Source organism: Solanum verrucosum, unplaced genomic scaffold (genome assembly GCF_900185275.1).
Source record: "Solanum verrucosum unplaced genomic scaffold, falcon-dt-bn FXZP01000261.1, whole genome shotgun sequence".
Lineage (NCBI taxonomy): Eukaryota > Viridiplantae > Streptophyta > Magnoliopsida > Solanales > Solanaceae > Solanum > Solanum verrucosum.
The window spans coordinates 8,818,861-8,846,601 of NW_026019969.1; the positions used below are offsets into that span (position 1 = coordinate 8,818,861).

General features: G+C 35.0%; 2 protein-coding genes across 3 annotated transcripts; both read left to right on the top strand.

The window, feature by feature from the left end:
* Window positions 1–248: 248 nt before the first annotated feature.
* On the top strand, window positions 249–13,311 carry LOC125816837 (regulator of nonsense transcripts UPF3). The gene is made up of 13 exons (XM_049496475.1): window positions 249–626; window positions 3,053–3,159; window positions 3,366–3,461; window positions 3,545–3,643; window positions 3,788–3,867; window positions 5,059–5,172; window positions 5,575–5,719; window positions 9,655–9,716; window positions 10,824–11,187; window positions 11,489–11,587; window positions 11,719–11,825; window positions 11,930–11,982; window positions 12,468–13,311. Exons 1-12 carry the CDS (start codon window positions 487–489, stop codon window positions 11,966–11,968), a joined length of 1,452 nt encoding a protein of 483 aa, XP_049352432.1. The 5' UTR covers window positions 249–486; the 3' UTR covers window positions 11,969–11,982; window positions 12,468–13,311.
* A 4,124-nt stretch (window positions 13,312–17,435) lies between these two features.
* On the top strand, window positions 17,436–27,553 carry LOC125816839 (shaggy-related protein kinase kappa). Of its 2 annotated transcripts, none has more exons than XM_049496477.1 (13): window positions 17,436–17,818; window positions 19,294–19,587; window positions 20,489–20,581; window positions 20,658–20,717; window positions 20,864–21,136; window positions 21,324–21,398; window positions 22,534–22,590; window positions 22,678–22,818; window positions 22,905–22,955; window positions 23,716–23,811; window positions 25,137–25,220; window positions 25,310–25,412; window positions 27,100–27,553. In XM_049496477.1, exons 2-13 carry the CDS (start codon window positions 19,441–19,443, stop codon window positions 27,186–27,188), a joined length of 1,269 nt encoding a protein of 422 aa, XP_049352434.1. In that variant the 5' UTR covers window positions 17,436–17,818; window positions 19,294–19,440; the 3' UTR covers window positions 27,189–27,553. The 2 variants fall into 2 exon arrangements, with proteins under 2 accessions (XP_049352434.1, XP_049352433.1); XM_049496476.1 differs by having other exon boundaries at window positions 17,513–17,818; window positions 19,345–19,587.
* The last annotated feature ends 188 nt before the right edge of the window (window positions 27,554–27,741 follow it).

A 27,741-nucleotide genomic window follows, 5' to 3' on the forward strand; every position in this document is an offset into this window, starting at 1 on the left:
GTCGTCGTTATATTTCATATATATTCTATTTTTTTTTCATGAATATAAAAATATTAAAAATCAAGTACTCAATTTTCTTTATTTTTAATTAATTAATAAATTTTTTTTTAAAACTATTTCCTCTTTTAATTTACTAACATTTACATTTATTTCCCGATTCTCAAACGACGGAGAGAAAAAGGAGTCTAAGGAAAATAAAAGGCTTTTTGACAGCACTGCGTCGAGTATCCGTATTCGTATAATATAAATAAATTCCTCTTTCGTCACTCTCTCTATAATTCTTTCTTCTCTCTCTAAAAATTTCTCCTCTCTCTGGTTTTCTCATGCATGAACAACCACCATGAAATTGGAAAAATTAGGGCACAGCAATTGTGAATTTCGTCAATCGATGTTGTGGAACTTCTAAGGGAAGATGTGAATTGTGATTTCCGATTTTCTTTATTTTCGTTTTCTTGGTGTGAAAGATCAAAGGAAAAAAGTATTCGCATGAAGGGCCCGTTAGATCGATCAAAAGTAGTGCTGCGGCACTTGCCGCCGACAATTTCTCAGTCCATGCTTCTTGACCAAGTTGATTCCCGATTCGCTGGTCGATACAACTGGTTCTGTTTTCTACCCGGCAAGTCCAGGTTAGGGTTTTGAGTTCTTGGTTTTCAAACAAATTTTGGCCTTTTTTTTTTAAATACAAATTTTACTTATTGGGACTGACTGTCTAGGTAATAATAACCGATTATGGAAAAAAAGGAAAAGAAATCAAAGATTATATCAAGACTCTTGATTTTCGAGTTCTTGATTTTCAAGAAAATTTTGTGTGTGTAGGTAATATGGTTCCTGGCTCCTGTCATTTTACTTATGCATAATACTGGGTCTGATTAAGATTGTATAGGTAATAATAACCCAACCCGACAAAATATATAAAGAAAGGGAAGTAGAGCAAATCAAAGATTCTATCAGGAGTCTTGACTTCTTGTTGATTTTGAAGCAAGTGTGTTCACTTAGAATTTTGATAGGTTGTGAACTTCCGAATTTTTTAAAGATTTTTATTTCTTGAATGGATAAAATTGGATATTATTGAAAAAATACAGCACCAACCAAAGATGCAAGAAGTCATGTTATGTAAGCATGCTTTATAAGTATTCCTTTATATTGTATGTGTTCGTTTAGGTTTCAGATTGTCAGCAGTGTCACTGATTGATTGTTATTTGTTGTTGATTGGAGAGACAGGTATGGTTTTGGTAGAAATGGTTACACAAATACCAGATATCCTGTTAAAAAGTGGTCACGCTTGAGGAGTTGAATACCCCTTAAAGAAAAGAAAACAGTACTGTAATAAATATTCCCTCCCCTTTTGTTTGCATGAAAAGAGCATGGTTGCAAATGAGATCGTTGTCGGTGTAGTTTATCCGTATTGTACTATCATTCTTTCCTAGCTTGTTTTCTCTGGTGAGAGACCGGGGTCTTCTGGATTGATTTACCTGTACCTATGATTTTGTCCTTATTTTCCCTTCTTTAATGTCTCTCATTATTTGGAGATCTCTTTTGGATGGTAAATTTTTTTGCAAAATTAGTACAAATACGAATTGAGCAGTTTATCCAGATAAGGTGATAGCCTTTATTTCCTTGACTTGTATAGGTATTTTTGTTAGGGATAATGACCGGTGTGCTGCATATTGAAGAAAATTGTGAACTAGATTGCCACCTGTATGAGAGGGATTTTCAGTGACACCTCTGAATCTAATTTAAAGCATTGTAGTTTGTCCAGTCCGTTCTTTCCTTATTTTGTTTTATTCGGATACGTGTTGATACGGGTTTTCTGGAAATTGATTCATCAAATTTATCGCCTTATCTAGAAAACTAACCGGAATTTACGTTTTTGTCCTAGCTCGCCTCATTTACCACAGTCCTTGCTAGTTGGAGATTTTTTGTTGGATGGTAGATCTTTTTTCAGAATCTATAGTGAATTGAATTGTTTTGCAAATTAGGGAGATCATCTTTACTGCCTTGACTTGTTAGACTTTAGTCAGAAATACTAACTGCTGTGGTGCTGTTTGGAAGAAAATGCTGAACTAGATTGCCACCGTAAGAGGGGTTCACACTTTTGGAAAGCAGATTTTGAAGTCCCTTATATGTGATTTTATCCTTTCTATCTCATTTTCTTCTGAATGGTATGCCTTCCTCAAATTTGCTTGAAATAGGGGGTTGAATGTTTATCAATGAAGGATGATCTCACCTCTATTGTTTTGATTAAAAATTAAAATTGATGAGGTGCTGTTCTAAAGAGAATGTTGAACTAGATTATACTGCCACTTGGGCAAACTCTATTGTTTTGATTAAAAATTAAAATTGATGAGGTGCTGTTCTAAAGAGAATGTTGAACTAGATTATACTGCCACTTGGGTAAATGGGTTGCCCACAACTGCTTTTGGTCTAATGTAACATCCTTTTGCGTGAGTATTGTAGTTCTTATCTTTGTCAAGTTTGGTCCAAAGGACCCTTTATTAGTCTATTTTACTCCCCACAAATAAAATAAAAAAAATACACAAAAACACACACCCTTTTTTCTTTGTTTTCTTCCTTCTAGGCGATCTTTTGGATTGCTATAATCCTATAACTTCTTATCCACATCAATGCATGCTTAGACATCTTAGAAAACATTGTTAGGGGATACTTTATCTCCATTTATTGGTACTTCCTATTTACATTTACTCACGTGTGTTTAACCTGTGTACATAGTACATACATTTTTTTTTTTAACTGATAGTATGTATGTTATTATATAGATGATTATCCTAGTTTGCCATTCACTGAAGTTTCAGTTGGATCAATGTCCTTGATGGATTTTATTTTGTTTATCTTTATGTCCATTTTAATTTTTCTTTATTATTTACTCTGTTGGTAAGATTATTTAACTATGTTACAATTTTTTAAAAATAATTGTCCCAGCACGTTCTTTACACAACATGAATGTACTATGCTTTAGGTTGTCACAAGTGGACTTCTTTTTTCAAGGTTAGTGTCCCTCATAGTTTCCTTTACCTCAAATTTTCTCCTGCAGCCAGAAGCATCAAACTTATTCAAGAGCCTATATTGAATTTAAGAGGCCAGAAGATGTTATCGAGTTTGCAGAGTTCTTTGATGGACACGTTTTTGTAAACGAGAAAGGTATAGAAAATTTGGCCTATATCGGTATTTCTCCCTACCATATGATGTTTAAAATTGTTTTACGGACATTTTGCTACAGGATTAAAGTTCTTATCCTGTTAATTTTAACAAGAAAATTTTGAGCCCTTGCTTTATCTGGGTCCTGACAGTTCTCAGTTTTGCAAGTATATTAATATGTTTCTTACCCTAGTGTATGCCTGTACTAGGCACTCAGTTCAAAACTATTGTTGAGTATGCTCCTTCACAGCGTGTTCCAAAACACTGGTCCAAGAAGGATGGCCGTGAAGGAACCATCTTGAAAGGTACTAAATCAATGCGCTAATTGCATCTGACCTACCGCTATCTCCTCTAGTCTTCACTCATGGTTAAGTTGATGCCCTTGTAGATCCTGAATATCTGGAGTTCCTTGAATTTATCTCAAAGCCTATTGAGAATCTTCCAAGTGCAGAAATACAGTTGGAAAGAAAGGAAGCTGAACGCGCTGGTTAGTTTGAATATTTACCGAATGCATACGCTGTCCTCCTGCATCAAACTGAGGCTTAATCTATTAATGAGAGATGTAGGATAGCAAACTATAAAGGTGGATTACATGTTCTCTGAACTTAAGTTTCACGTCTTTGGTTTTTAGGTTCTGCAAAGGATGCTCCTATAGTTACTCCTTTGATGGATTACATACGTCAGAAAAGAGCCGCCAAGAGTGGAGCTCGGGTAGGAGATTTCGTGTTATGAAATATTAACTTGTTGGATTTTCATTTGAGGTCTCTTTCTCTCTCTTACCCCCTCTTTAGTACATTCACCTTTCCCCAAGCTTGCCTAGGTCTGCTTGCACAGGGTACGCCTTCTACATTTTCTTAATCGTTATTTGGTAAAGGATGTTTTCCCTTCCCTTAGTGAGAGAAAATAAATGGGTCTTGTAATGATTAGAATGCTCCTGCTTTCTGTCGGTGTATAATATGACCACACGAGGAACAGAAAATACATTTCATCATTCCGCGTTGAATTATCCTAATATACCTCCTCTTTTGTTCAATATTTTCGTTTCGTCATGAGATCAGTGCTCCAAGAGAGTCTAAGAAGCTTGCAATTTTATATCCTATGCTGCCTGATGGTTAATTACTTTCTTGGGGAAAAACATGAATATGTTTGATCTGTGGTCTCCTTTCAATTTCTTTGTTAAGCTATGGACATCAGTTGTATATTCTCGCAAATGGAGGCTTTGTTTGGGTTACAAGCAATTTACCATCCATTCGCACCATTGGCGGTGGTACATAGCTAGTTCACTCTAAAAAAACTTATGATGAATGTGAACCTGTTCTTTTGACATTAATTAAAAAAAAAGAAAGAAAGAAAAGGGTCACAAGCCGCATAAGTTTTGAGCATAAATAATGTGAGAGGATGGTAAGATGATATGAACAAGTTGCTGATAGCGGCGGAAATATTCACTCGTGGGACCCTTGATGCATCAAATAATTATTTGAAAATTAGGATAAGTTCCCTTTCTTTCTGAAGTTGCTGGGTCAGTTTTCCATGTTGTGTACTCTGTAATTACATTAATAGATCTAAGCAAATCAAAAGTTTGATGTTGAGGAATTTACTATGTATGCTACCTACTTATGCTTAAAATGTAATACGGTAAATTAGGGACAGAACTTAGAAGTACAGTGATAACTAGACTAAGTACAGAAACTGTTACAAAATTCGCTCTGGGTTAATTTATTGTGACAAAAGATGGTAAGAGTTCCAGGATTTCTGTGAGCAGACTGGATCTGTTGGCAATGAGCTTTTCCATTAACCATCTTTTACATTGGCTACACTTCTCAGGAAGATAGTATACTCTCAATTTTGTGTTTACCAAGTTTAAAAGATCAGTACTAAGTTTTTATCCCTGGTCCTTGACAGAAATCTATAGCTAATGGGAGACCAACCAGAAGAACGAGTGGCACATCTGCAGGAAGTCCTAGCTCAAGTGCATCTAAACGAAGCTCTGAAAAGAGACGGGCTTCCACTACCATGGTAAGGGTGTCATACTGTCATGTTCCAATCCAACGTTTTTGCAATTGGTACTCCTGGTTATAGATCTGTCTATCTATTTCATGCAAATATTCTGTGTTTGATCTTCTCTCAGTCACAACATCTGTGATCTATGCGCTTGTGAAAACAATAATATACCTGATTCGACTTCTGTATCAGTTTTTCGCTGTTGATTTTCCTTACCTCTGATAATTGGTTGGAGATATTCTTTTAATTGAATTATTCTTGGTATGGTACTAATGTTCATGTATGCATGTCTGTTTTTATATTTTCAACTTTGATGTGGACAGTAACTTTTACTCTGGGGATATTTCTTTTGATGGATATGTGGTTAGTGTCACTTCTTTTTTCTAGTCGCTTATGGAACTGTCTGATCGTGTACAGTATGTTCTTCGAGATAGTTCTAAGGCTGGGAGTGGCAAAGACAAAACATATATTCTAGCTCCAAAACGTGATGATCAGCAGCGTGCTGAGAAGTCTGGTACCTCTGCTCCTGGATCTGTGGCTAATGCAGTTGAAGAGGAAACTGGTATGCCTACACTTTAGTTGTCGGTTGTAATCACATGTTTGCATGCTTGTTTGTCTATTATCATCCCATGAAGGCAAGCCTTGGAGCAACAGAGAAGCGCTTGCGTTTCTACGGGGGACCAGGGTTCTAATTTTGGAGCCAACCTTTCCAATGGGGAGGTAAGGCTGTCTACGTTCCCCTTCCACCGAACCTTCATGGAGAGCCTTCTGGCACTGGGGTCTGCCATTTTTCTTACATGTTCTTCTTTGAAGCAAGGAACAATCATAAGTCATAAGCAAATTGACATGGTTTTGGACTTTTTTGATAATGACAAAGTAAAAATATATTATTTGTACCTCTACAGTGCGAGCACTGGACTTGCATAATAGTACAAGAAAATCTTACTAAAAAATTTCATCGTAGCATCTTTTTAATTGACAAAAACATCACACCAAAAAAGACAGCAGCTCTAAACATGTGGTTTCAAGCTATGTGTAGGCCCTTCCAATTTCAAAATTTCAACAGCTCTGTTCCTTTCTTTCAATATATAGTGTGTGACAGTGTTTCGAATACTTTGGATATTCATGACTTTTCTCCCATTCCAGCTTTGTATTGTTAATCTCAGTGTCTTTGGTATCATCACTTGATGGGTGTCGAAAAGATTTATGAACATACTCCAAATCTTAGATGCTATAGGGTGATGAAGCAGAGGATTGGGGTTCGTCATATCCTTTCATAATACAATACCGACCTAATGTCATTCCGCTTTTGATCAAGTTATATTGGCTACGGGGTGATGCAAAAGGAAGATATTGGGGTTTCTCATCTCCCTTCACAATACAACACCTGCCTAATGTTATTCCACTTTTGATCAAGTTATATTGACATTATTTTACCTTATCTAAAAGAATCCAAGTTATATTGAGTTAATAAACTTTTCATTCAAGGCAATCCAATCACACATGCAACTTTACTCAGGCCTCTGGTTTTCCATAACATTTACCAGGGCCTGCTAACAGTTCAAACAGCAAGCTAAAACTTTCTTGACACTTTTACCAGTTAGCAATCCTTGTTCCTTTTTTTTTTTTTGGGGTGTGTGTGTGTGTGTGTGTGTGTGTATAGTCTGGTGGGAGTATCTAGATTATCTAGCTGCCAATCATGGGTCATCTAACCTTTCTTGTAACAAAAATTTCATGGAATGCCTTTTGACCAGAGTGAACTCTAATCGTGGCGAAAGAGTTTGTACTGTTGTTTATTAAATGTGTTACCAGTTTCCCAAAAAAAAGTGGATGGAGTTATTAACGTGAGGTAGATTCTCTTTGTAATGGTGCTCTTTCAGTTACTTAATGTGGACTTCTACTTTTGCTTTGGTTAGACAGTATGAAATGGTGGGGGGTTTCACCAGCACTCTCATGTTGGCTGCATATGTTTTGACCTATCACGCAAATAAAAATGAAAAAAAGGTTCATTCATATGAACTGAAGATTCAGCATTCCTTAATCCTGAGCAGATCAAAGACGTGTTTTTATTAGGTAGAACTTGTTCCAAGATAAAATTATGCTAGATGATACTGATATTCTTTATTAAGGAAATTGAGCGATATGTTTAGGATGGCTCAAATGGAAAAGAAAATCTTTAATTGTTGAAGGCTGGAATGAGTTTACCGAGTTTTCGCGGAGTATTTAAACAATTGGGGTTTGTTATATAAATATCTGATGATGTTCTTGAAATTCATCTGCAGATGTTACTTATTCCACAAAAAAGAAAAAAGAATTCCATTCTAGAGGGATAACTAGTGTAAACGAGACAATGATCTTCTGTCCACTTGACATGTCTCACAGAATTTTGACTGGAAGTAAAGAAGCTTTTTTGCTGGTTTATGTTTTGATAAGTAAAAGAGAATATCAACTCCATTAATGTGGTGAGAGAAAGTGGTTAAGGGAAATTTGAAAGAACCCAAGATGGCTGCTCTAGGAAACAATGAGAGGAAAATGGAAGGTCGGTGGGTGACAAGGGGGTGAGAGTTCTTAATCTAGATCTTTCTGCTGCATTTTTTGGGTTAGGTAATACATAGATAGACACTTAAAAGTTGGCATAACTGTCAAATAGACACCTTAACTGTGTCAATGTTAGATGCACCCTGTATTCTTGGCAAAAGTGTCTTGTAACCTCACACTGACATGGCAAAATGCATGTCTACGCTCAAATTTGAGCACATGAAAGTCCTTCAATTTTTTTTTTAAAAAATTATATGGGCCCCACATTTTCACCCCCGCGTGCCTCTTCCAGTTTTCCAATAACTATATGAGGCAAAGAACAAATATTTGCATAAAACTGAAAAGAACATTTGAAATCCATACCTCATTCTTTCTCCCTAAAGCATAACATGGATTATTGATACCTATGCTAGTAACTAGTAAGTCTTTTTGTTTAACGGACAGTTAGAAATTAGACTTCTACCTGCCAACTCCTGGACTTTTCTCCTTTCTCATTATGAAGTCACAAGGTACTACTATTACATATCTTTTGCCCATTGCCACGTTTTGGGTTTATGATGGAAGCTCTATCAGTGATTTCCATCAATGTATGGTAACAACTAACAAGTGAGACAACAAAGTACAATGAGGCAATGTCCTTATAAAAAAAAAAGAAGTAAAATGAGGTGTAATGTCTAAATGAGAGTGAAGCAGGCAGATTGACTAGGTGGCTTCAAAATGGGACTATGGCCTCAAAGTTGTCATCTGCCAGAAAGAATGTGGGTTGCTGACAGTCCGATAACAGAGCCTCATAGTAGAGCTCAAAAGTCTATATCTGAACTTCCACAAAGTCTTGCTGTCAGATCTTCTGATGACCCTCAATCGGTGAATGTCTCGAAGTAAGATTTAACAATTGTAGTATTTTGAGTTCGTTTGTTATGAAAAATGAACTGACGTAGAAGATGGCACAAGAGGGAAGGGGTCACAGGAGGTGGTCGGATTCCAAGTGTTCTGAAGGTGTATTTATCGTTTACCAGTATGGAAAGGCTTAAATTTTTTAAAATAAAAATGGGGGTGAGGGCTGGTCCTAACCATTTTTCTTTCTAATTAAAAGGTGGCTTTTATTTAATGACCCTGCCATTTTTTCACATTTGGTCAATTGACGTGTCATTGGCGATTGTATTACACACGGGAGATCTAACGGATTGATGGGTTTCCGAGACACTTTTGCCAAGAAGAGGTGTCTATCTGGTTATTTGCAAAGTTAAGTTGTCTATCTGATAGTTTCTGTCAACTTTATGTGTCTATCTATGTCCTTGGCTTAATTTTATTAAAATAATCTCCCATTCGCAAGTAATATACCAAAAAGTAGAGAAGCTACAACATAATATGATTCTCTAACAACAGTATTGGAACCTCATGGGTGCACTAAAAAGAACTAGGAATGAGAGGCTATTCCTTACAGTTGCCTGTGTTGAGTGATGACTCAAAACCTGAAATGGATTCCTTCATAAGGATTTTCTTTCTTGTTGTGTTATATTCTTTATTGTTATTAAGCTTATGAACGATAACAATCTTTTACATTTTAATTTATGATATCGATTGAAAATTTTCACATTTACCAGTTTCAAAAAGAATAATTTGTGATATTGATCAATCAGCATATGTGCTCTGAAAATTGTCTAAGGGGGATGGGTAATTGTTGATTTAATTGAGTTACCAAGTGTAAGACATGATGTATTCCATCAGGGTCTATTTTTTATCTATTATACTAGATCGATCTGTTGCTGAAGATAGTCTAATTTAGTGGCTTCTAACTTTTGATTGAATTGAATCACTGAGAATAATACATGACCTTTTTACTGTGCCTTCCTTTGTGAGGGTTTAAATTTTGGATTGTTGACTTCCTTTCCTTCCCATTCTTGACATTTATTTTTGTACGTTGTTTAAAATGTCTAAGATCCTCTATATTTGTTCCAGGTGGAGCTGCTGATGTTGGGAAGAAGAAAATCCTGCTCTTGAAGGAAAAGGAAAATCCTAATGTAAGCTTCACCTTCTACAGACAGTAGTTTTTTTGGTTACAAGCTATCTGTGTTTGGTTATAGTTCCTTTTTTGGGGAAAGGGGTGGGTGGGGTGCCACACTGAAAATGAAATTAGCTCCTGTGCACCTTGGGTTGGGTAACTTTACTTTCATAAGCTCTGGAAGTGAGAGACATGTAGGCTAATCTCTTTAACTAACCAGTCCAGATCATCCCTCATATTCTTGACTCCCAAACTTCCGGACAGATGTTATCAGGATCAGTGGAAACTTTTTTGTGCATATAAGTTGGTCCATCAAACCCTTTTAGGTGATCTAAACTGCGATAGATGTACTTCTAAGCCACTGTAAGGCTGTTTTTGGTAAATATAAAACTGACTCTTTGCCGGTCGACACGTTTGTTTAATAATTTAATGCTGTAATGCACGTGACAGAATAATCTTGCTTACCTTGACAAAGAAAAGGTGGCCTTGAAATATTTCTGCGTCTTAATACATGGTTGTCTAGGGTTTCACCCCCCCCCCCCCCCCCAGTGCTTATGGCTTGCTATTTTTTGCTAATATTATTATTGTCTATTGAGCGGTCACAAAGTTCTGTCATTTCATCTGTTTTCTGATGTAGAGGGGAGTCCCTTGTTGTGTATAGTTAGCTGATTTCATTTGATGTGTAACAATAGTTTGTATTCACCACTTAAATATATTTAACACCAACTTGGTCTTAATCAATAATATGGATTTGTTCATCCCGAAAAATGTATCCTGGAGATTATTTTCAGTTTATATTTCTGAAACTTTATACTTGCCAGAGCTTGAGTCTGTTGTATTTTTGGTGTAAACAAGATTTGGTGGGGAGAGGTAGATAGTTTAGCAGATTTTATAGCTCAATTGTAAAGATTTTGCCCAGTTTTGGCTTTTGAAATTACCCCCTAGGGGCTGTAAATTCCACCTCATCAGGTTTTGCTGATGAGTTTGATGTGAATATAAAGTTACCTTTATCAAAAAAAACTTTATACTTGCCAGACTTTTCTTTCGTACATAGGTTTGTAGTGGTTCATTGATTCAGGACAATGTGGCACTTATTATTACAATAACTTCATCTGCTCTGAAACAGAACCAGCGTCGTGAGGCAAGTGGAAGAATCATTAGAAGTATTCTTCTCAAGGATGCTCGTCAAAATCAGGCCCCATCTGCATCCCAACAAGAAAAACACAGGGTGGATAAGGACAAAAAGCCTCCTAGGCCACCATGTGTCCAGTTGTTTCAGAGAGAAACTAATGGAGCTAATGAAGATAAGGTTCTTGGAGCTGATTTGCATATTGTCCACACTGAGAAACAGGAAAAACGCACTAGGATCAGGGATAGGCCTGATCGTGGTGTTTGGACTCCTCTTCGTCGTTCTGATAGTTTACATGCTAGTGATGAGTCTTTATCTTCATCTGCCTCTCAATCTTCCGAAGTGCCAGATTTTGTTGAAGGTTTGTTCACTAGTATCAGTCATGTTTAGTTTGTTTTGACCTTTCCGCCAGATGGTAGATCTTGGTTGAAAGGGGACTTTTCTGCTTTTTATTCTCTCGTCTCTCATCTCTCATCTCTCATCTCTATCAGGATAGGAAAGAGTATATTTGTCATTTCTTATATCTCTTTATTAAGAGTGGTACTTACCTCAAAAAAAAAAAATCTCTTTATTAAAATTGACATGTATTGGAGTTCACTAAGTTTTCTTTTCCCTGGTTTTTTCTTTTGGGGAAACCTTTCTATTTTTTACTATTTCTTTAGGAAGTCAAGGTGAAACCAAACATGGTCTGCCAAATGCTCGTGGTGCGGAGTTCAGACCCATGGGAAGTGGGCGTAATTCTCATTCTTCTTTTGACAATGGTTAGTTATGTTTATGGTTCATGGAATTTTGTGATTCTTTGCTTTATGTGAAGTGATATGCTCAATAGTCTTTTCCCTCTTGTCATCAGTGGGACCTGTTTGATCACTTTTGCTTTATTCGATGGATCTAGGTACTTATAAACATGGTGGTCGTCGTGGTATGAGGGACGATGGAATTTCAGTAGGGGAAGGAAAACCCTTAAGAAGGGGAGGTCCTTCTAGCTATGGTACCCATGAGGTATGCCTTTTGTTTTACAACATTCCATATTTTAGTGTATGCGGTTGTGTTTTCTTTTGTGTATTTACTAATTTGCTCACATAGGTTATATGATTTTAATGCAGAAACAAGTGTGGGTCCAAAAGTCAAGTTCTGGTACTTAGTTTTGTCTCTAACGGTAAGCTTTAAAATTGGCTGTTCGTTTCTGTCAAGAACTTCTTTGTTTTCATTTTCCTGATATTGCACGAAAATATTTGATAGATGAAAATATGTATCCAAGAAATTGCTTAACAGATGAATAAATGATTGGCATCAAAGTGTTGTGGATTACCACAGCAGTCAGTCATTTGAATGTTATAGTGTCACAAGGATATACTTTATTATCTACTTATTTTGGTTTTGCCTAAAAGTGTTAGTGGTAAAAGCCTGGCCTATATCTTTTGCCTGAGTGCAATCTAGCAGGTTAATCGATTCAAACACTGTGGACTCTTGAGCGATTACTGCCTTCATTTTATTTTATTTTTGGGAGGGGGGGGGGGTTAAGAAGGGCAATGAACTCAGGGTATTTTAAAAACATCCATGTGAAAGTTTTAATTAAGAAATTAACTTATGGAACTCTTCTTTTGGTGGAGTCTTCAACTGTGTTATCTGTTTTTTCTGCAGCGAAATGCTTGGTTTTTACCATATAAGGTGTGCATGTCTAGTGGCTGGAGCTCTCTTTGTTGACACATCATGTATGAGCAAAGTTGATGGAGCAAAGATAAGGATTTGAAGGCCTTAATGGAATTTTTTACTTGCCAGGGTGATATAAAAACTGGTGTATACTGCTAAAGTAGCCTTGAACTTACTAAATCAAAGATGGCTGGAGTAGGAGCAAGAAGGAAGAAAGTCGTGTCAGTGACATAAATACACCACAATTTTCAGCTGGTGTACCTTCTGGAGTCTTTTTGTCGGAGCTGTGGGTATCCTTGTTCCTGTGATCAGCTCATTATCAAATAATATAGTTCTGTAGATGGAAGGTTTCCTTTTATACTGTAAATACAAATGTGGAATTGTGTGAAGAGTGCGCCCATTAATCCCATACATATGCTGATAACACCATGTTAGTTCTAATCTCGACTGATTGAAGACTGTCAAAGAAGGAAAGCTTGGAGTATGCTCTGCCATCTTTGTGGAGGCTTATTATAGTCGTCTAAGCAGGTGGTATTGCCAAGGCATTGAACAGATGGATTCAAAGTGATAGTCACTTGTTTTGTGTCTGGATTTTGGGGGTATGCTAGTGTAAAGTGTGTTGCTGAAATGAAAGAGCATCTTGATCTGACTGTCAAAAAAAAAAGATAGTTATAAGGTTGTAGATTAACTTTTGTTGTACTTTTCTGGGTTACTTTCCTCTTGTTTGTTTGGTCTCCTGGCAAAAAAAGCACCTTATTCTAAAAAATAATAATGCAACTTGCTACACCCAGTGAAGATGCAAAAAAGAAAGAAAAAAAAGATGTGGTTTTGATACCTTCGAATGACCCAAGCTTAAAACAGTTGCTGCCATATAGCAACAATTATACCAACAATGGTTACATGTTGATTAAAAGACTGGTTATATTCTCCAAATGATGTTTGACTTAAATTCTCAAGTTTTGCTCTTTCCCTGAATTGGAGAGAACATATTTTGTTGTGTGCTCAGAACTTGAAAAAAGATGAAAAAGTGAAGGATTTAGGATCACCAGCCTCTAGTAGGCCATAAGATTTGGTATGCTTTTGCCTTCACTTTTTTATTTTCTTTGTATTGGTTTTGATGGTTGTTGAAAAGCTTCTTCTTTGGCCGCATGCACCTTAGCTTGGACCACTGCTTTTCTTTCTTTCACATAAATTGGCCATTATTTCTTGTGATTTGAAAATCTCACTAGCATGGGAATAGGTATAGGTCAATTAATTGACCCCATCAAGGAGTGTGATTAGATGAATGATGATTATCCATTTATATTAATCAGATGTTTTAGATTCGAGTCCTATAAATGGAGAAATTCATAATAGGCAATGCTTCCCCTTTAATGGATCTTACTTGCTACGAATCTAAATTAATAGGGCCAATAATTCCAATGAATACACCAAAAAAAGAAGTTATAGGTCTATTGACATGTTGTCTAGTCCCTCCTAGGTGCTCCTTCGTTTAAAAATAACCAGTCTATGTTATGGTTTACCCTTTTCTTTCTTTTTTTTGGTTTGCAGAAAATTATGCACATAAAAGTATATATATACACACTCAACTTTTCTATTCATATTCACATTATAATTATGCATGTATTCAAAAGTATAGTATTTATATGACAGAAATGAAAGAAAAGTAAACTTTTTTCTAAAAGTAAGACTAAAATGTTCAAACACATGTAGGGTAGGATGATTTAGGGAATCACTAAATTATTGTACGAAAAATTCCAAATTAGAATGTATACTGATCCTTCAAGAAGAAATATTCTAACTCGTGCTTTCTTAATATCATTTTCTATCACAATCTTTCTAATCAAATGTTTTTTTTTTTTATAGTTATAATTATATTACTGTTTTGTAGTAAACTAATAATGAAACCTCGAGAAATAATTAAACTTATTTTTACTGTGCTAGTACCCTAGGTATGTGGTGGCTTTACTTTTTTGAAAGTAGAGAAAGAATAGTACTCCCAAAAAAATATTTAAAAAGTGAGATAAAAGTCAACAATGTGGGATGGGTCCATGTTTACTTTTTTATGTTTTGTTTCCCCCTTTGAATTATTTTACTAGTACTTACTATATATATAAGAGTCTACAAGCAGGCATGATGACAAGGATAGTTTTGAGATTTTCTATGTTTTATTCTTCAAACAATCTGTATTTTGCTACTTGATATTTGTACCTTTCCCTTGTTAGACAAAAAATCCAGCCAACATTAACATAATGACTCATATGTCCCCAGAAAATTTGTACTCTTGAACTTTGAAGCCTGTGGGCCCAACTTCCTTTTCAATTTTACTTATATATATACACTATATAGAAGAGGTTAGAGCACATAGCTGGTCGTCAACATGTGTGCTTCAGTTGTGTGCTCTTCATCATATTTACCTGCTTAGCTTGTTGGTTGCAGCATGACATTTCATGCATAGTTATTCCATCTTCTATCTTATTTTCTAATAAATATATCAAACATATTCTAGGAAGAATATTTACAATAGTGACATAGCCCAGACTAGAAAATTAAGTATAGAATGAATATACGAGTAAAAAAATGAAATAATTAATAAGAATAAATTAGGAATGAAGTGATAAATTTTTATTTTTTTTTTCTAAATTGACATTTTAGTGTAGTAGACAAATAGAAGTGGAAGGAAGGAATACTTCTGTTATTTTATATCACTTGTCCCCAATTAATCGGACACATTCCTAAAGAAAAATTTTAATTATATATTTATTTTACTAAACTAAATTTTTTAAAGATATTTTGAAACTCTAAATTAGTTGCTACAATTCTACTCTATGTAGTTATTTAATTATAAAGCTAGTACGATTAAAATAATAATAAAATTCTTTTAATTTGCTAAATGAATAAGTAAGATGAAATGTTGATTTTTTATCTAGAAATAAAATAAATAAAGTATTTTGAATTATTTAATTTGACAAATTAATACACCTAATTTGCTTCGTCTAACATCGGTTTTCACAAGTTATACTTATCGTTTATCGCTATGATTAGCCCTGTAGATTGTCGATAATGCAAACTATTGGACCAAAATGATGACACGTGTCTTTATCACGTGAGAGGTCCTGTCTTAATCCGATGTTTAAGGGGTGGGGTCACGTGACATGCCTTGGTTTAAATAATTAACAACATTTTCATTTGGTCACCAAGAAAGAATAAAAATGTCTGCATCACTATTATTCTAAAACTTATAACCACTTGCTTCACAGCCTTATCTGTTTGCCTCTAAATTATAAAAATAATAAAAAAAAAGATTGTAATTGATACTTCCAAGTTTCAACTTTAGACTTTGGGATCTTAACATTTTTTTAAGAAATATTTTTCACCCTAATAATCGTTATCAATATTTATTATAATAAGGATGGTAATGAAGTGATAAATACTCATTCATTTTTAATTAGAGATCTCGAGTTCAAGTATATATGTAATTTCAAAAGAAGACCCCTTTTGTTTGGTAACAATTAACAAACATAAAAGGAAAAACAAGCAATTTGTTTTAATCAATGAAAAAGATATTGAAAGGTAAATTAGAAATGTATTTTGACTTCGAATGGTATGAATCCTGTTTTTATAAAATAATAATAAAAATTATACATGGCATCATTTCAAATAGTCAAATTAAAACAGCTTTTTTTAGAAAAAGAAAACTTGGATCACCTCTTTGGAGTTATATGATTGTTTGGTTTTCCTTGGTTGCTTCTATATTAGCAATTATGTATATCTATTTTATATTAATTCTCAATTCCAACCTTGTATGTATGATTGTGATATGGACTTCGTAAGTCATGTATTTAAGTCATGGAATCAAATATTCATGCTTGTATTAGGATAAACTATTTATATCATAACTTTTAAAGTTGTGATTTTCTTTTGAATTCTAAGTCATGAATTTGAGTAGTGGAATCAGACACTGATGCTTGTATTAGGATAAACTATTTATATCATAACTTTTAAAGTTGTGATTTTCTTTTGAATTCTAAGTCATGGAATCAGACACTCATGCTTGTATTAGGGTAAATTGTTTATATCATAACTTTTAAAGTTATGATTTTTTTTTTGAACCCTACGTAAAAATGAAATAGATACAATGAATTATCCTTTATTCTATTTTTTTCTAGTAAATACTTTTGACTATGATAATTAACAAAAGTTTCATAAGAGCACCCTCTGGTCATTAAATAAAATCAATGGAGTGATTTTAATGAAAACTTACTTTAATAAGAATTGACAAATATTGGAATTATTTTAATTGGGGAGGTGAAAGGGAAAGAAAACGACTTCGGAAGCATTATTGGACCTCTCTGTTCAAGGTATGATAATGCCCAATCCTACAAAAGAATGGGATTACATCTAATGATTTGAATTATGGATTCTTGATTAAGTTTAAACTCACAACTGTAAAATGAATACTATTTCTTCTCCTATAATTAATTTTAAATACGTAGAAATTTACTTCCAAAACTGAACCATTATGTAGAGGTTTGAAAAATTACATCTCTATCCCATCTATTTGCTTTCTTGATAACTTGAACTTACAAACTTCGAAGAGGAAGTGAAGTGTGTTTGCCATTTGAACAATTTCTTATCAATTGTCTGATTTCAAACATCTCAAATACCAAATAAACTATTACTGAGGTCTTTGCTTTAGCTGAATAAGTGTTTGAATTTAATTCTTGTGTATTATGAATTTTCAAATTTCAAAAACTGACCTAGATTAGTTTTCAGAGAAATATCACCTTCACTTATACTATTTTTTTCATTTTCCAAGCAAAATATATGTGCAAATCCAACTTCGAATTCCAAAAGCTATTTTTCAACACAATTTTTTTTTTTTTTTTTTTTTAAAGTTTCAACTAAATCTACGTGAGGCCCGTAATAAAAAGAGAAAGAAAAAAGAGGAATAAATTGATTGGGTGATTGGAACCACCATTAGTGGGTGTGAAAGCAGCAGAATATCTCTCTTATGAGAGATAATGTTTGAAGAAAAAGAGTCATCTTATACTCATTTCACTTGTCAGAGAAGACTGTCACTCTCTCTAAAAGTATCGAAAACCTCTAAACACTCTCTCTCTCTCTTCACACTTCTCGCATTTTAGAAAGAACCAAAACACGAACCCAGAAAAAATATTCAAAAACTAATTCGCCTGCGTTTGATCTGACTCTTCAACTGGCTTTTTCTCTTCAATTGCCACAATTTTAATATGCATTTTGTAGTGTAAACTGATTGAAAATCTCCATTTGCTTAAATCGTTGAAGAAGAAATGCTTCGATACTGCTTTGTATTCATCGAGGTTAGTTCTAGTTTTGCTATCTACATTATGAGCTTACAATATATGATTTTCGTTCTTAGACGATCGTTTCGTAACTGCTTGGACGCGGATTTATTCTTAATTTTCTTTCCGTTACTTGTAATTCGTCGGATTACGCGTTGAAAATTTTGTGTAATTTCACGTTTTGTCATCAGTGTGTGTATGAAGGAGTTGATCTAGTGTAAACTGCAATCTATTGGAGAGAAATTAGTTGTGAAGATGGAAGTTTGAAATCAATGTTCATATTCTTAAGCAATATCAAATAGAAGAGGTTCATAATTTGAGCAGCTGAGTTTGTCATGGTGAGCTGTGAATAGTAGTCAGAGAGGTTCCGCATTGATGAGAAGACTTAAGGATGTTACAAGAGAGCTGTTTTTGCTAAACATAATTGGGCAATTGCGGTCACTTCTGCTAAAATACTTTCTTCACTCTCATTTCATCTAATAAAGGACTATTCATATTGGATATAGATCTGTTTATTTTACTTTCGGCCGAAGTATATCTGGTTATAGAATGAATACCTGGACTTGAATTAGATGGAACAAATAATGATACATGACTTAGTTTGGTGTTGAGGCGTAGTGATTGATTGATATATAGTTCTTTTATAATAGAATGAGAAGTAGTTGTGTTTCTGTTGCTGTTTGACTTCCATATTTGCATTGTCTTCTCAATCAAATTTCTATGCAAAACAGAAATTTGTTATTTATCAGGAATATTTGATCGTATTTTGCCCTTTCTCTTAGGTATTAACCTCTTGAATCTTTGCGTAAGTCCCTAGCTGTGAAACGTATGTGTTGACTTCATGAAAACTTAGTCAGATGATTCATTGGAGATGGAGTGTACTCGGTTTTTCTGTTTTTTCTTTGTCAACAATTGACTGGGCTATAGCTAAACCTGCCCTTTGTCTAAAGATGTGGTGCCACAAGATATTCAATTTGAGAGTACCTTCTCATTGGGGCATGTTGACAATCTTGCGCCTGAGAACTATCTGGTGTGGGAGTAATCTATCGAGCTGAATGCTTGGTTGAGTACTCTGTCGCGCCTGGTAGAACAAACATTCTTATACTTATGTGTTTATAAGTGCCATTGAGGGGCGGCCGAAGAAACTAGTTCGTTTCTTGATGTTTGAACTTATAGAACCTGGCATACAGCGATAAGAACCATAAGAACTCTATATTTAAGACTAACATAATGAGGTAAGTTCTTTGACTCTTCCATTCAGCACCCTGATTGATGGTTCATTCCGAACCCCCCACTCCCAAATAAAAACTGGAATATAAATGCAATGCACTAAATGTGGCATTTATTGGCTGGTTTGTACATTTTCCTTTTACCTGGTCTTCTCAATTTGGTTGATGCTTAATGAATCAATATTTTTATTACTGTGTTTTGCTTCCTATTTGCAGCATTTTTATTTATCTCATACCAACTAACTTCATTTTGCTTAATTTTAGTCAGAATTTCTCTTCAACTATATTGAGTTAAGGACCTTGTCATCAAACTAGGTAGACAGGAACATCCACGGGATGGAGGGCTGCACCAGAAGGAATTATGCAGAGAGGTGCAGAGATTAGTGTCAGTGACTTCTGCAAGGTTCATTTATGGCGTCCACTGGCCTTGGCCACGGAGGAGCAGGCAGTTCTAGAAGTGCGAATGGATTCAAGAGTTCATCTAGTTCAGTTGACTGGTTGGGAAGAGAGATGTTTGAGATGAGGTTGAGAGACAGGGCGGACCATGATGATGATGGGGTGAGCTTCTAAATTTTCACTATACCAATTAGTCAATGTTGCATAGTTAACCTTATCACTTGTGGTCTTAGTTACAGCAATTACTAGGTTCTCTAATAAGTTGAACATACCATGTTACGTGTTTACTGGAGTTCGTTGACATTTGTTTCTCAGGAATAGTCTGCCTGACATTGCTAATGCTTCAGTATCTACTCTAGGGTCCTTGGATAGACATATTGGTCCTATGTAATTCAAATCCGCAGGCTTAAATACCCCACACCTCTTTGGATATAGACAGGATTTGAATTTTCTTACTTAAATCAGTTCATATCAACCTTATGTTGTATTCATTCAAATGAACTTGATAACAAGTCATTTGAAAGTTGAAAACCTTGATTTAGTGTTGAATCCTTGCAAATCCATATGTCTCCCACCCGATGAACCTATCAACAAAGATGTATTATAAAGATTTTTTCTGTTCGATGCCATAGAAGCATGATTAGTTATAAACATGGTAACTGTAAGTACACACATCTTAATGATAATTATAATTAAGGGCCTTAAGTTAATATTCCTAAGGAGTTCTCTATTGTTATCACTGTATGACTTATTCATTCTATAACTGAATTTTTCTCTAACAATCCTGGGTTTCTCTTCTGTCTCTCTCCCCTCCCCCCCTAAGTGCTGCAGTCTCTCTCTTTGCAGCTGTCTCTTTCTGAGACTTGCTTTCTTCCCTTCATTGTTAGATTCAACGAGTAAATTTGCTTCTTTTTTGTTTTTGCTTATGGTGCTCTAGTATACATATATGCTGATTTGTGTCTCTCAAGAATACTTCTCCCGCTCAGCTTATTGGAGCATTACAGCTTCAATGTTCATTTATCTGAAAACATCATTATTTCTATCTTTGTGTAATATCATGCAGGACAGTGAACCAGATATAATTGATGGTGTGGGTGCAGAAACAGGGCATGTTATTAGAACCAGTATTGGTGGTCGAAATGGTCAACCTAAGCAGGTTCTAATTAGTTATGAGAAGTATTACTTGTCATGTGTTTGGGATGAAAAATGACTATTTTTATTTGGATTCACAGAATGTAAGTTACATAGCAGAACATGTGGTTGGAACTGGTTCTTTTGGTGTGGTTTTCCAAGTAAGAACTGCTATAATTTCTGAGTTATCTTTGTATCATTAAGTATGTATATATATGTGTGTGTGTGTACTATTATTGGATTATCTACTTCTGTTTTTCTTTACAGTGTTCTGTATTATTGTGATATAAATTTGCTATTGTAACAGGCGAAATGTAGAGAGACTGGAGAGATTATGGCAATTAAGAAGGTTCTTCAAGATAAGCGCTACAAGAACAGAGAACTGCAGATTATGCAAATGTTGGATCATCCTAATATTGTTGCTCTTAAACACTCTTTCTTCTCAACTACAGACAAGGAGGAAGTATACCTCAACCTTGTCCTTGAATTTGTTCCAGAATCTGTCAATCGTATTGCGAGACAATACAGCAGAATGAACCAGAGGATGCCATTGATATACGTCAAACTCTATACCTATCAGGCATGTGGCATTTTCTGGTGGTTTTAAACTTTTAATTATACACTAGCTTAAAATATTTTGAATTATTCTATTAGAAAATTTACCATTAACTACTTGCAGAAATTTCAAACTTTAATGCTGGACCAGTTATTGATTTGAGGCCATGTAATGTCTCACTTACTATAACTTTTTCCTTTGTTTGTCTCAGATATGCAGGGCGCTGGCTTATATTCATAACTGTATTGGCATCTGTCACCGTGATATCAAGCCTCAGAATTTACTGGTTAGGTGTTTCTTTTATGACAGTGGATTTCTGCTCTATCGACTGCATACTTTGTTAATTTTCTTTTCTTGTTCTGGAGCTCATTCTTTGGGTATTCTTTTCTGGATAAAAGGTCCTCTAATCATGATTAGATAAGTCGGTGTGTTTTTCTTTTCTTTTCTGAATGAGTATGATAAGCTGAAATGCATTATGTGCACATGTGATTTTGTAACTTAATAATCTAGCTGGATCAACTGTACCTTTTTGTTTGCATAATAGACTTTGATATGATTCTGTATTGTATATTTTGATATTTTAAGGTTAAACTGAGTGAACAAAACTCCATACTTCATCTCATAGAAAGCCCTATTCTTCATAAGAAATTCTCACAGAAAGCAATATAATAAAATAAGAACTCACATAATGTCCTATTTAATGAAAAGTTAAAACTCTAAAGCAAAAAGTAGGAAATGGATTGAAAAGAGGAACACCTGACCGTTTTGCATATATGCTTGCAAATTGTATATTTAGGGGTCGTTTGGTTGGGAACAAGTTATCCCAGGATAACTTATCCTGGGGTTAGCTATACTGGGATAACTTATCCCACCATGTATATGGGATAACTTATCCCATCACTATGATATAAATGGTGGGATAAGTTATCCCAAACATGGAAACCAAACAAGATAAATTTTTTTTAGCCCATCACTATTTCCTTATCCCATCACTATTATTTTTAATCCCTCACACCAACGACCCCTTAGGGTCTTATGATGTGTGTATAATGATATGTTATTCCCGGTAAAATACTCCAATTTTGGAAAAACTCTTAAGATCATTACGAGTGAAGTGGTAAAGGGTATTGAAAAGTTCTTTAACTTGCTATTATATGTTAAACAAGCCACTGAGTAGACTCTAGAGTTCCAAGTAACTTAGTACCTAGCAGATAAGAATACAAATCTTTTTAAGTTGAACTGTCTAAGAGGCTATACATTTACACCTTTAAGAAAAAGAGATGCCATAGTATAATCTTATGGTAGAATCCATGATGATGTCAGCTTATTTTGGGAAGTGTTATGGTACTGCTATTGATGGTGTCTGCTGATTATCACTGTGATTTTTTTTCTCACTAAACTGAATTACTGTTTATACTTAGGTAAATCCACACACACATCAGCTGAAGCTTTGTGATTTTGGAAGCGCAAAAGTTTTGGTAATTTCTCTCTGCAAAGATCACTCTGAATTTAAGAATCACACACTCGCTACAGTTTTCCGACTTAATTCTGTGACCACTGGTTAGGTGAAAGGTGAACCCAATGTGTCATATATCTGTTCGAGATATTATCGTGCCCCTGAACTCATATTTGGTGCCACCGAATACACAACAGCTATTGATATTTGGTCTACAGGTTGTGTGATGGCTGAGTTACTTCTTGGACAGGTAAGTTCCTGTCTTACTGTTTTGTGCTATTCTTAATCATATGTTGTATTCTTTATTCTAATACTTCTAACAATTCTGTTTAACAGCCATTGTTTCCTGGAGAGAGTGGGGTTGATCAATTAGTAGAGATTATAAAGGTGAATTTTAGAAACTTTTCTATTTTTGATCTCATCTTCTCAAAAGTTACTTTGCTGATTTTCTTACCTTTACAATTCAGTTGGACCTTTGTTGCCTCAGTAAACAAGAGAGCATGTCTCCTTTTGGGAACAGCCAATTGTAAAAAAAAAGAAAGAGAGCATGCTTACACAGTATGATCGTAGACAAATTATCTATGTGATGTTAATACCTAATGTGTATATGAAAAATATCCAGTTTTCTTAGTTCAATGGGCAACAAATCAGAGAAAGCAAAAATATTAGATTTTGCATTTGTTGAAATTTGTGCAACTTGCACTCATTCGCTTTTGACCTATATTGGATATCTTTTGTTCTATTTGTACCAGTTAAAAAGAAGAAGATATATTTTTTTTCTATACTAGATATCTCTCCTTGAGTCAATGAAGTTTTGCTCATCCACTTTTTTACTTTTGAAATGCCCAGCTAGTTTTAGGGGTTCTTGTTGATGAACACATTACTCATGTCTCTGGTGCGGTCATACACTTTAAAGTGTTGTTTTATGCTCCACCCGGAAGAGAGTTGGCGTGGGGTGGTGGGGGGCTGGAGTCCTCTTTGTATATACCTTGAGACTATTTTTTTGAGGACTTTTGTTTATAATGTATCTGTACATGTTGACAGAAAAAGATGGATTGTTATCTGTCAACCTACTTATGTCAGTATTTTTTATGGACCATCTTCCTCAATAATAAGTATTCCCTATTCTACTTCAAATTTTATGCAGGTTTTGGGGACACCTACTAGAGAGGAGATAAAATGTATGAATCCAAACTACACTGAGTTTAAATTTCCACAAATAAAGCCACACCCCTGGCATAAGGTATGCCGTGTCAAGTAAAGCTGAAATTCAATATATAAAGGTTGATTATTGGTGTTCACTGCATCATGCTTATGTGCTCTTCGTCATTCCATCACTTCTACTTTTTGATGAAAAAATGGGTTATGATCATAGCTTTTATTTTACTCTTCCCTCTACTGAAAGTCAGATGTAGGTAACTAGAAAATACTGGCTACTTGATTTGATTCATTTTTTCCTGACATCAGTTATGAAGGATGACGTTAGAAGTACTGATGTTAATTAATTTAAGTTGGTGAAGGACAGGTTTGGAAGTTGCTTCTTTCTGCTTTACAACTTAAAAGTCCAAAGGTGGATAAAGTACTTGCGCCCAAAAAAGGGAGCAAGATAGATTAAAAAAATAAGTATGGGCGGAAGTGTGTCTAAATAAATCTGATAACTTAATTTTCCTTTAGGTTGTATTTGCCTCATTTTATTGCTGTATTGAATCTGGGCTGACGATCTATAGGCAAGAGTCGGTGGTATGAAATTCTTCGAAGAGAGTCCCTCTCTCTTGCTGGCTACGATAGTAAATGACATCTAGAAATTTCTAAAAGCAAGTGGAGAACTGCTGCCTGCTTTGGAGAAAAAAGTAGGACTGGTGGGTGACTTTTTTACTCACCCTCTTCCATGGTGTGGAAAGATGGGACACTGGAAATCAGGAATTAAGAATGAGAGCAGTCTCTGTCAAAAATTGGAACCTGTTGGCAAAAGATAGAAAACATCTTGCGCTTGGATCCAGAATATCTGATAGGGTGGTGGTATATTGGTGCTCCTCCCTAATATGATGCTTGAAAATCATAGTCTGTCAAATACCATGAAAAACATTAACATTCTTCCCATTGGTTCGCATGTGTCTGATGGTACGACATTGTAAGATCCAAATTATACAGAACAAAATGTGAGTAGTGATTTAAGTGGGGACAAACAGAGAAGACTACCAAATTGGAAATATTCTTAGAAGAGTTTTACAATGAGCCTTAATTTCATCATGTCTTACATATATAAATACTTCTATTCGAGGCTGTTTGAGATGCTTCCAAGCCTGGATGAGCCTTTATTTTTTTCTTCATAAAAAAAACTGGCGTTCCGTGTGATGCACCTAGAAACTTTTGCTATCAACTAGTCCAGTGAATGTGAACATTCTCATTTATCTTCTTTTATTCCATATATCCTGATAAATTGTGCTTCTTTTTTCCGGATTGTTTTCCGTCATATACAGAGAGTTCATATTTCTCAGTCGTCTGTTTCCCTTCCGTAAGTTATTTCCTTTATACAAGTCTAACTATATCTCACAATGCATCTTGCAGGTTTTTCAGAAGCGATTGCCTCCAGAAGCAGTTGACCTGATTTGTCGGTTTTTCCAGTATTCACCTTATTTGAGATGCACTGCTGTAAGTCTACATTCATTCTGAATTAATTCAATCTCATCATCTTAAGGTTTGGCTGTAGTTGCCTATTGATTTCTGCTTTGATCGTGCAGTTAGAGGCTTGTATTCATCCATTCTTTGATGAATTGAGGGATCCTAATACTCGTCTTCCCAATGGTCGCCCTCTTCCACCACTTTACAATTTCAAGCCCCAAGGTAACGTACACCAAAAATGGCTTTTTTTTTTATTAAAGGATTAGTAATGTTGTATTAATCAGCATTGGGAATGCTGGCCACTATCAGAAACAAGTTACAAAGCAAGTAGACTCTAGCTTTACAAAGCTCCTAGAAATTCTACTAATCCTCTATTTCCTCTATACAGTTCTGTTTACACCAAAAAAATAAAGCCACCAAACAATTCCATTTCACATCATGGACTGATCTGATTTTGTCTTCAAAATACCTTCCATTTCTCTCCCTCCAGACTGACCACCTCATTGTAAGCATATTATGTGGGTGATTTATTAGATTAGATACGACTTATTTCAGACTGAGGCTTTGAATTGAATAATCCTGATTTCAACTGCCACCACATAAGAGAAAGAAAAAAGATGAAAGAGAGGAGGGGCTACCTAAATAGGGCTGAATTGTTACAGTGGATTCACATATATGGCTTCAACTAATTTATATTGAGCTGTAGTTGATTAATTATGATGATGTTCTCTAATTATGAAGGAAGTTAAACCACAACTTTGTTTATCCAAAAAAAAAAAAAACAGAAGCATAACTCGATACCACATGCATGGTTCTTAGTTCTTACTGCTTTTGATCAAGTATTCACCGTGTAGGTTGATCCTGGGATCACTTTGCCTACTTATACTGCACGTACACTTCTAAGGAATGTAGTTAACTACCATACATGTCCAACCATTCAAAAATAAAAATAGCTTAACTTCTATCACCGATAAGCTAGTCCTAACTCCTGTAAACAAAGTGTCCCGACTCTTGATAGAGTTACCCATCTTTAAACTTAAAAATATTTCAGAAAAAAATGAACTCAAAGAAGAAAAGGAGGTTCTGAGTTAATAATCATAGTCTCAGAAAAAAGGTTTAAGTTGTTTAGACAAAGAAAATCTCAAAACAAAGGAAAAACTAGAATAGGAGAAGAAGAAACACTAGATGATTTGTTTGTAGATAGATGACTGTAATGGAACCTAATGAATGTCTAAGCAGATAATCCCACAACCTTGCAATATCTAGACAAGCTCCTCATAGTATGTGATGGTATTAGTTATTAGTATTGTGATATGACACCATTGATATGTTTTGATATTGATATTTCACATATAGCATTTTCATAATAATAGACAAAAATTAACTATTGGTATATTTTTTCAATTTTTGACTGATATGAAACGTATTTATTTTTGTGTCATAGTCGTGTTGTATTTTAATCTTTGCCTGATCATGTAACTGTTCAATGTCTATGCTTGATTGAACCACAAACAAGTAGATTTATTTTTGTGTCATAGTCGTGTTGTATTTTAATCTTTGCCTGATCATGTAACTGTTCAGTGTCTATGCTTGATTGAACCACAAACAAGTAGATTTAGAGTTTTATCGAAAAAGTGTGAAGAAACAGATGAAAAATGGAAGTCCCTAGTCCCTACTCATATACCTTCGATCTCCAAAATGGTACCTGGTTATTTTCTTCAACTCAATTGTTCATATTTAAATTTCATATTTGCTTCTAGTGATTAAGCCATATAGCATTCAACATTTGCCACTTGTGGCAATATCTTACAAATGTCTGAATATTCAATTTCTCAATTTGATGGCCCTAAATTTTTCTCTTGCTCTTTTGATATATGTATCCTCATTATTGTGGTATGCACCTTTGTAGAGCTCACTGGAATTCCTACTGAAACTCTCCAGCGCCTTGTTCCAGAACATGCTCGAAGGCAGAATTTATTCATGGCTTTACGACCCTAGTGACTATTTTGTGGTCTGCCACTGTCCCCAAGCAGAAAATGACAAAAGTGTTTGCACCTCATCTGTGAGTGCTTGCTAAATGTGGTTGTAGATCAAGTTCACAACGCTGTTAGACTTGCTGTTCCATGTATGTGAGAGAGCATCTTGTAATTTTTCCAATAGCTGGTACGAATACTGTGCATATATGTCAAAGCACGTTTTGTATACTTGCGAAAACTGTGAGATTTAGGTTTGGATGAAGAAAAGCTGAGGGTTTCTATATAATCATTTCAGTTTTTCTTTAAGCACCAATTTGCTTCATGGGCATTAATAGTTGATTTTCAGATAAAAAAGAACAATACTAGCTATATGTGTCTTTGGTATTTCCTTGCATGTGTTATTCAGTGAAACATGATCACATACGCACTATTTATCTGGGACCGGAAGAGCTGTTCTCAGCACATCGGACTATTGTTGGTTTTGATAATCGCATCTTCAATTAACTGTTGGCATTACATTTTGAAGAGCTAATCTCATGTGGCCAAGAGTCATGTGCTTCAAAGGTCTTATACCG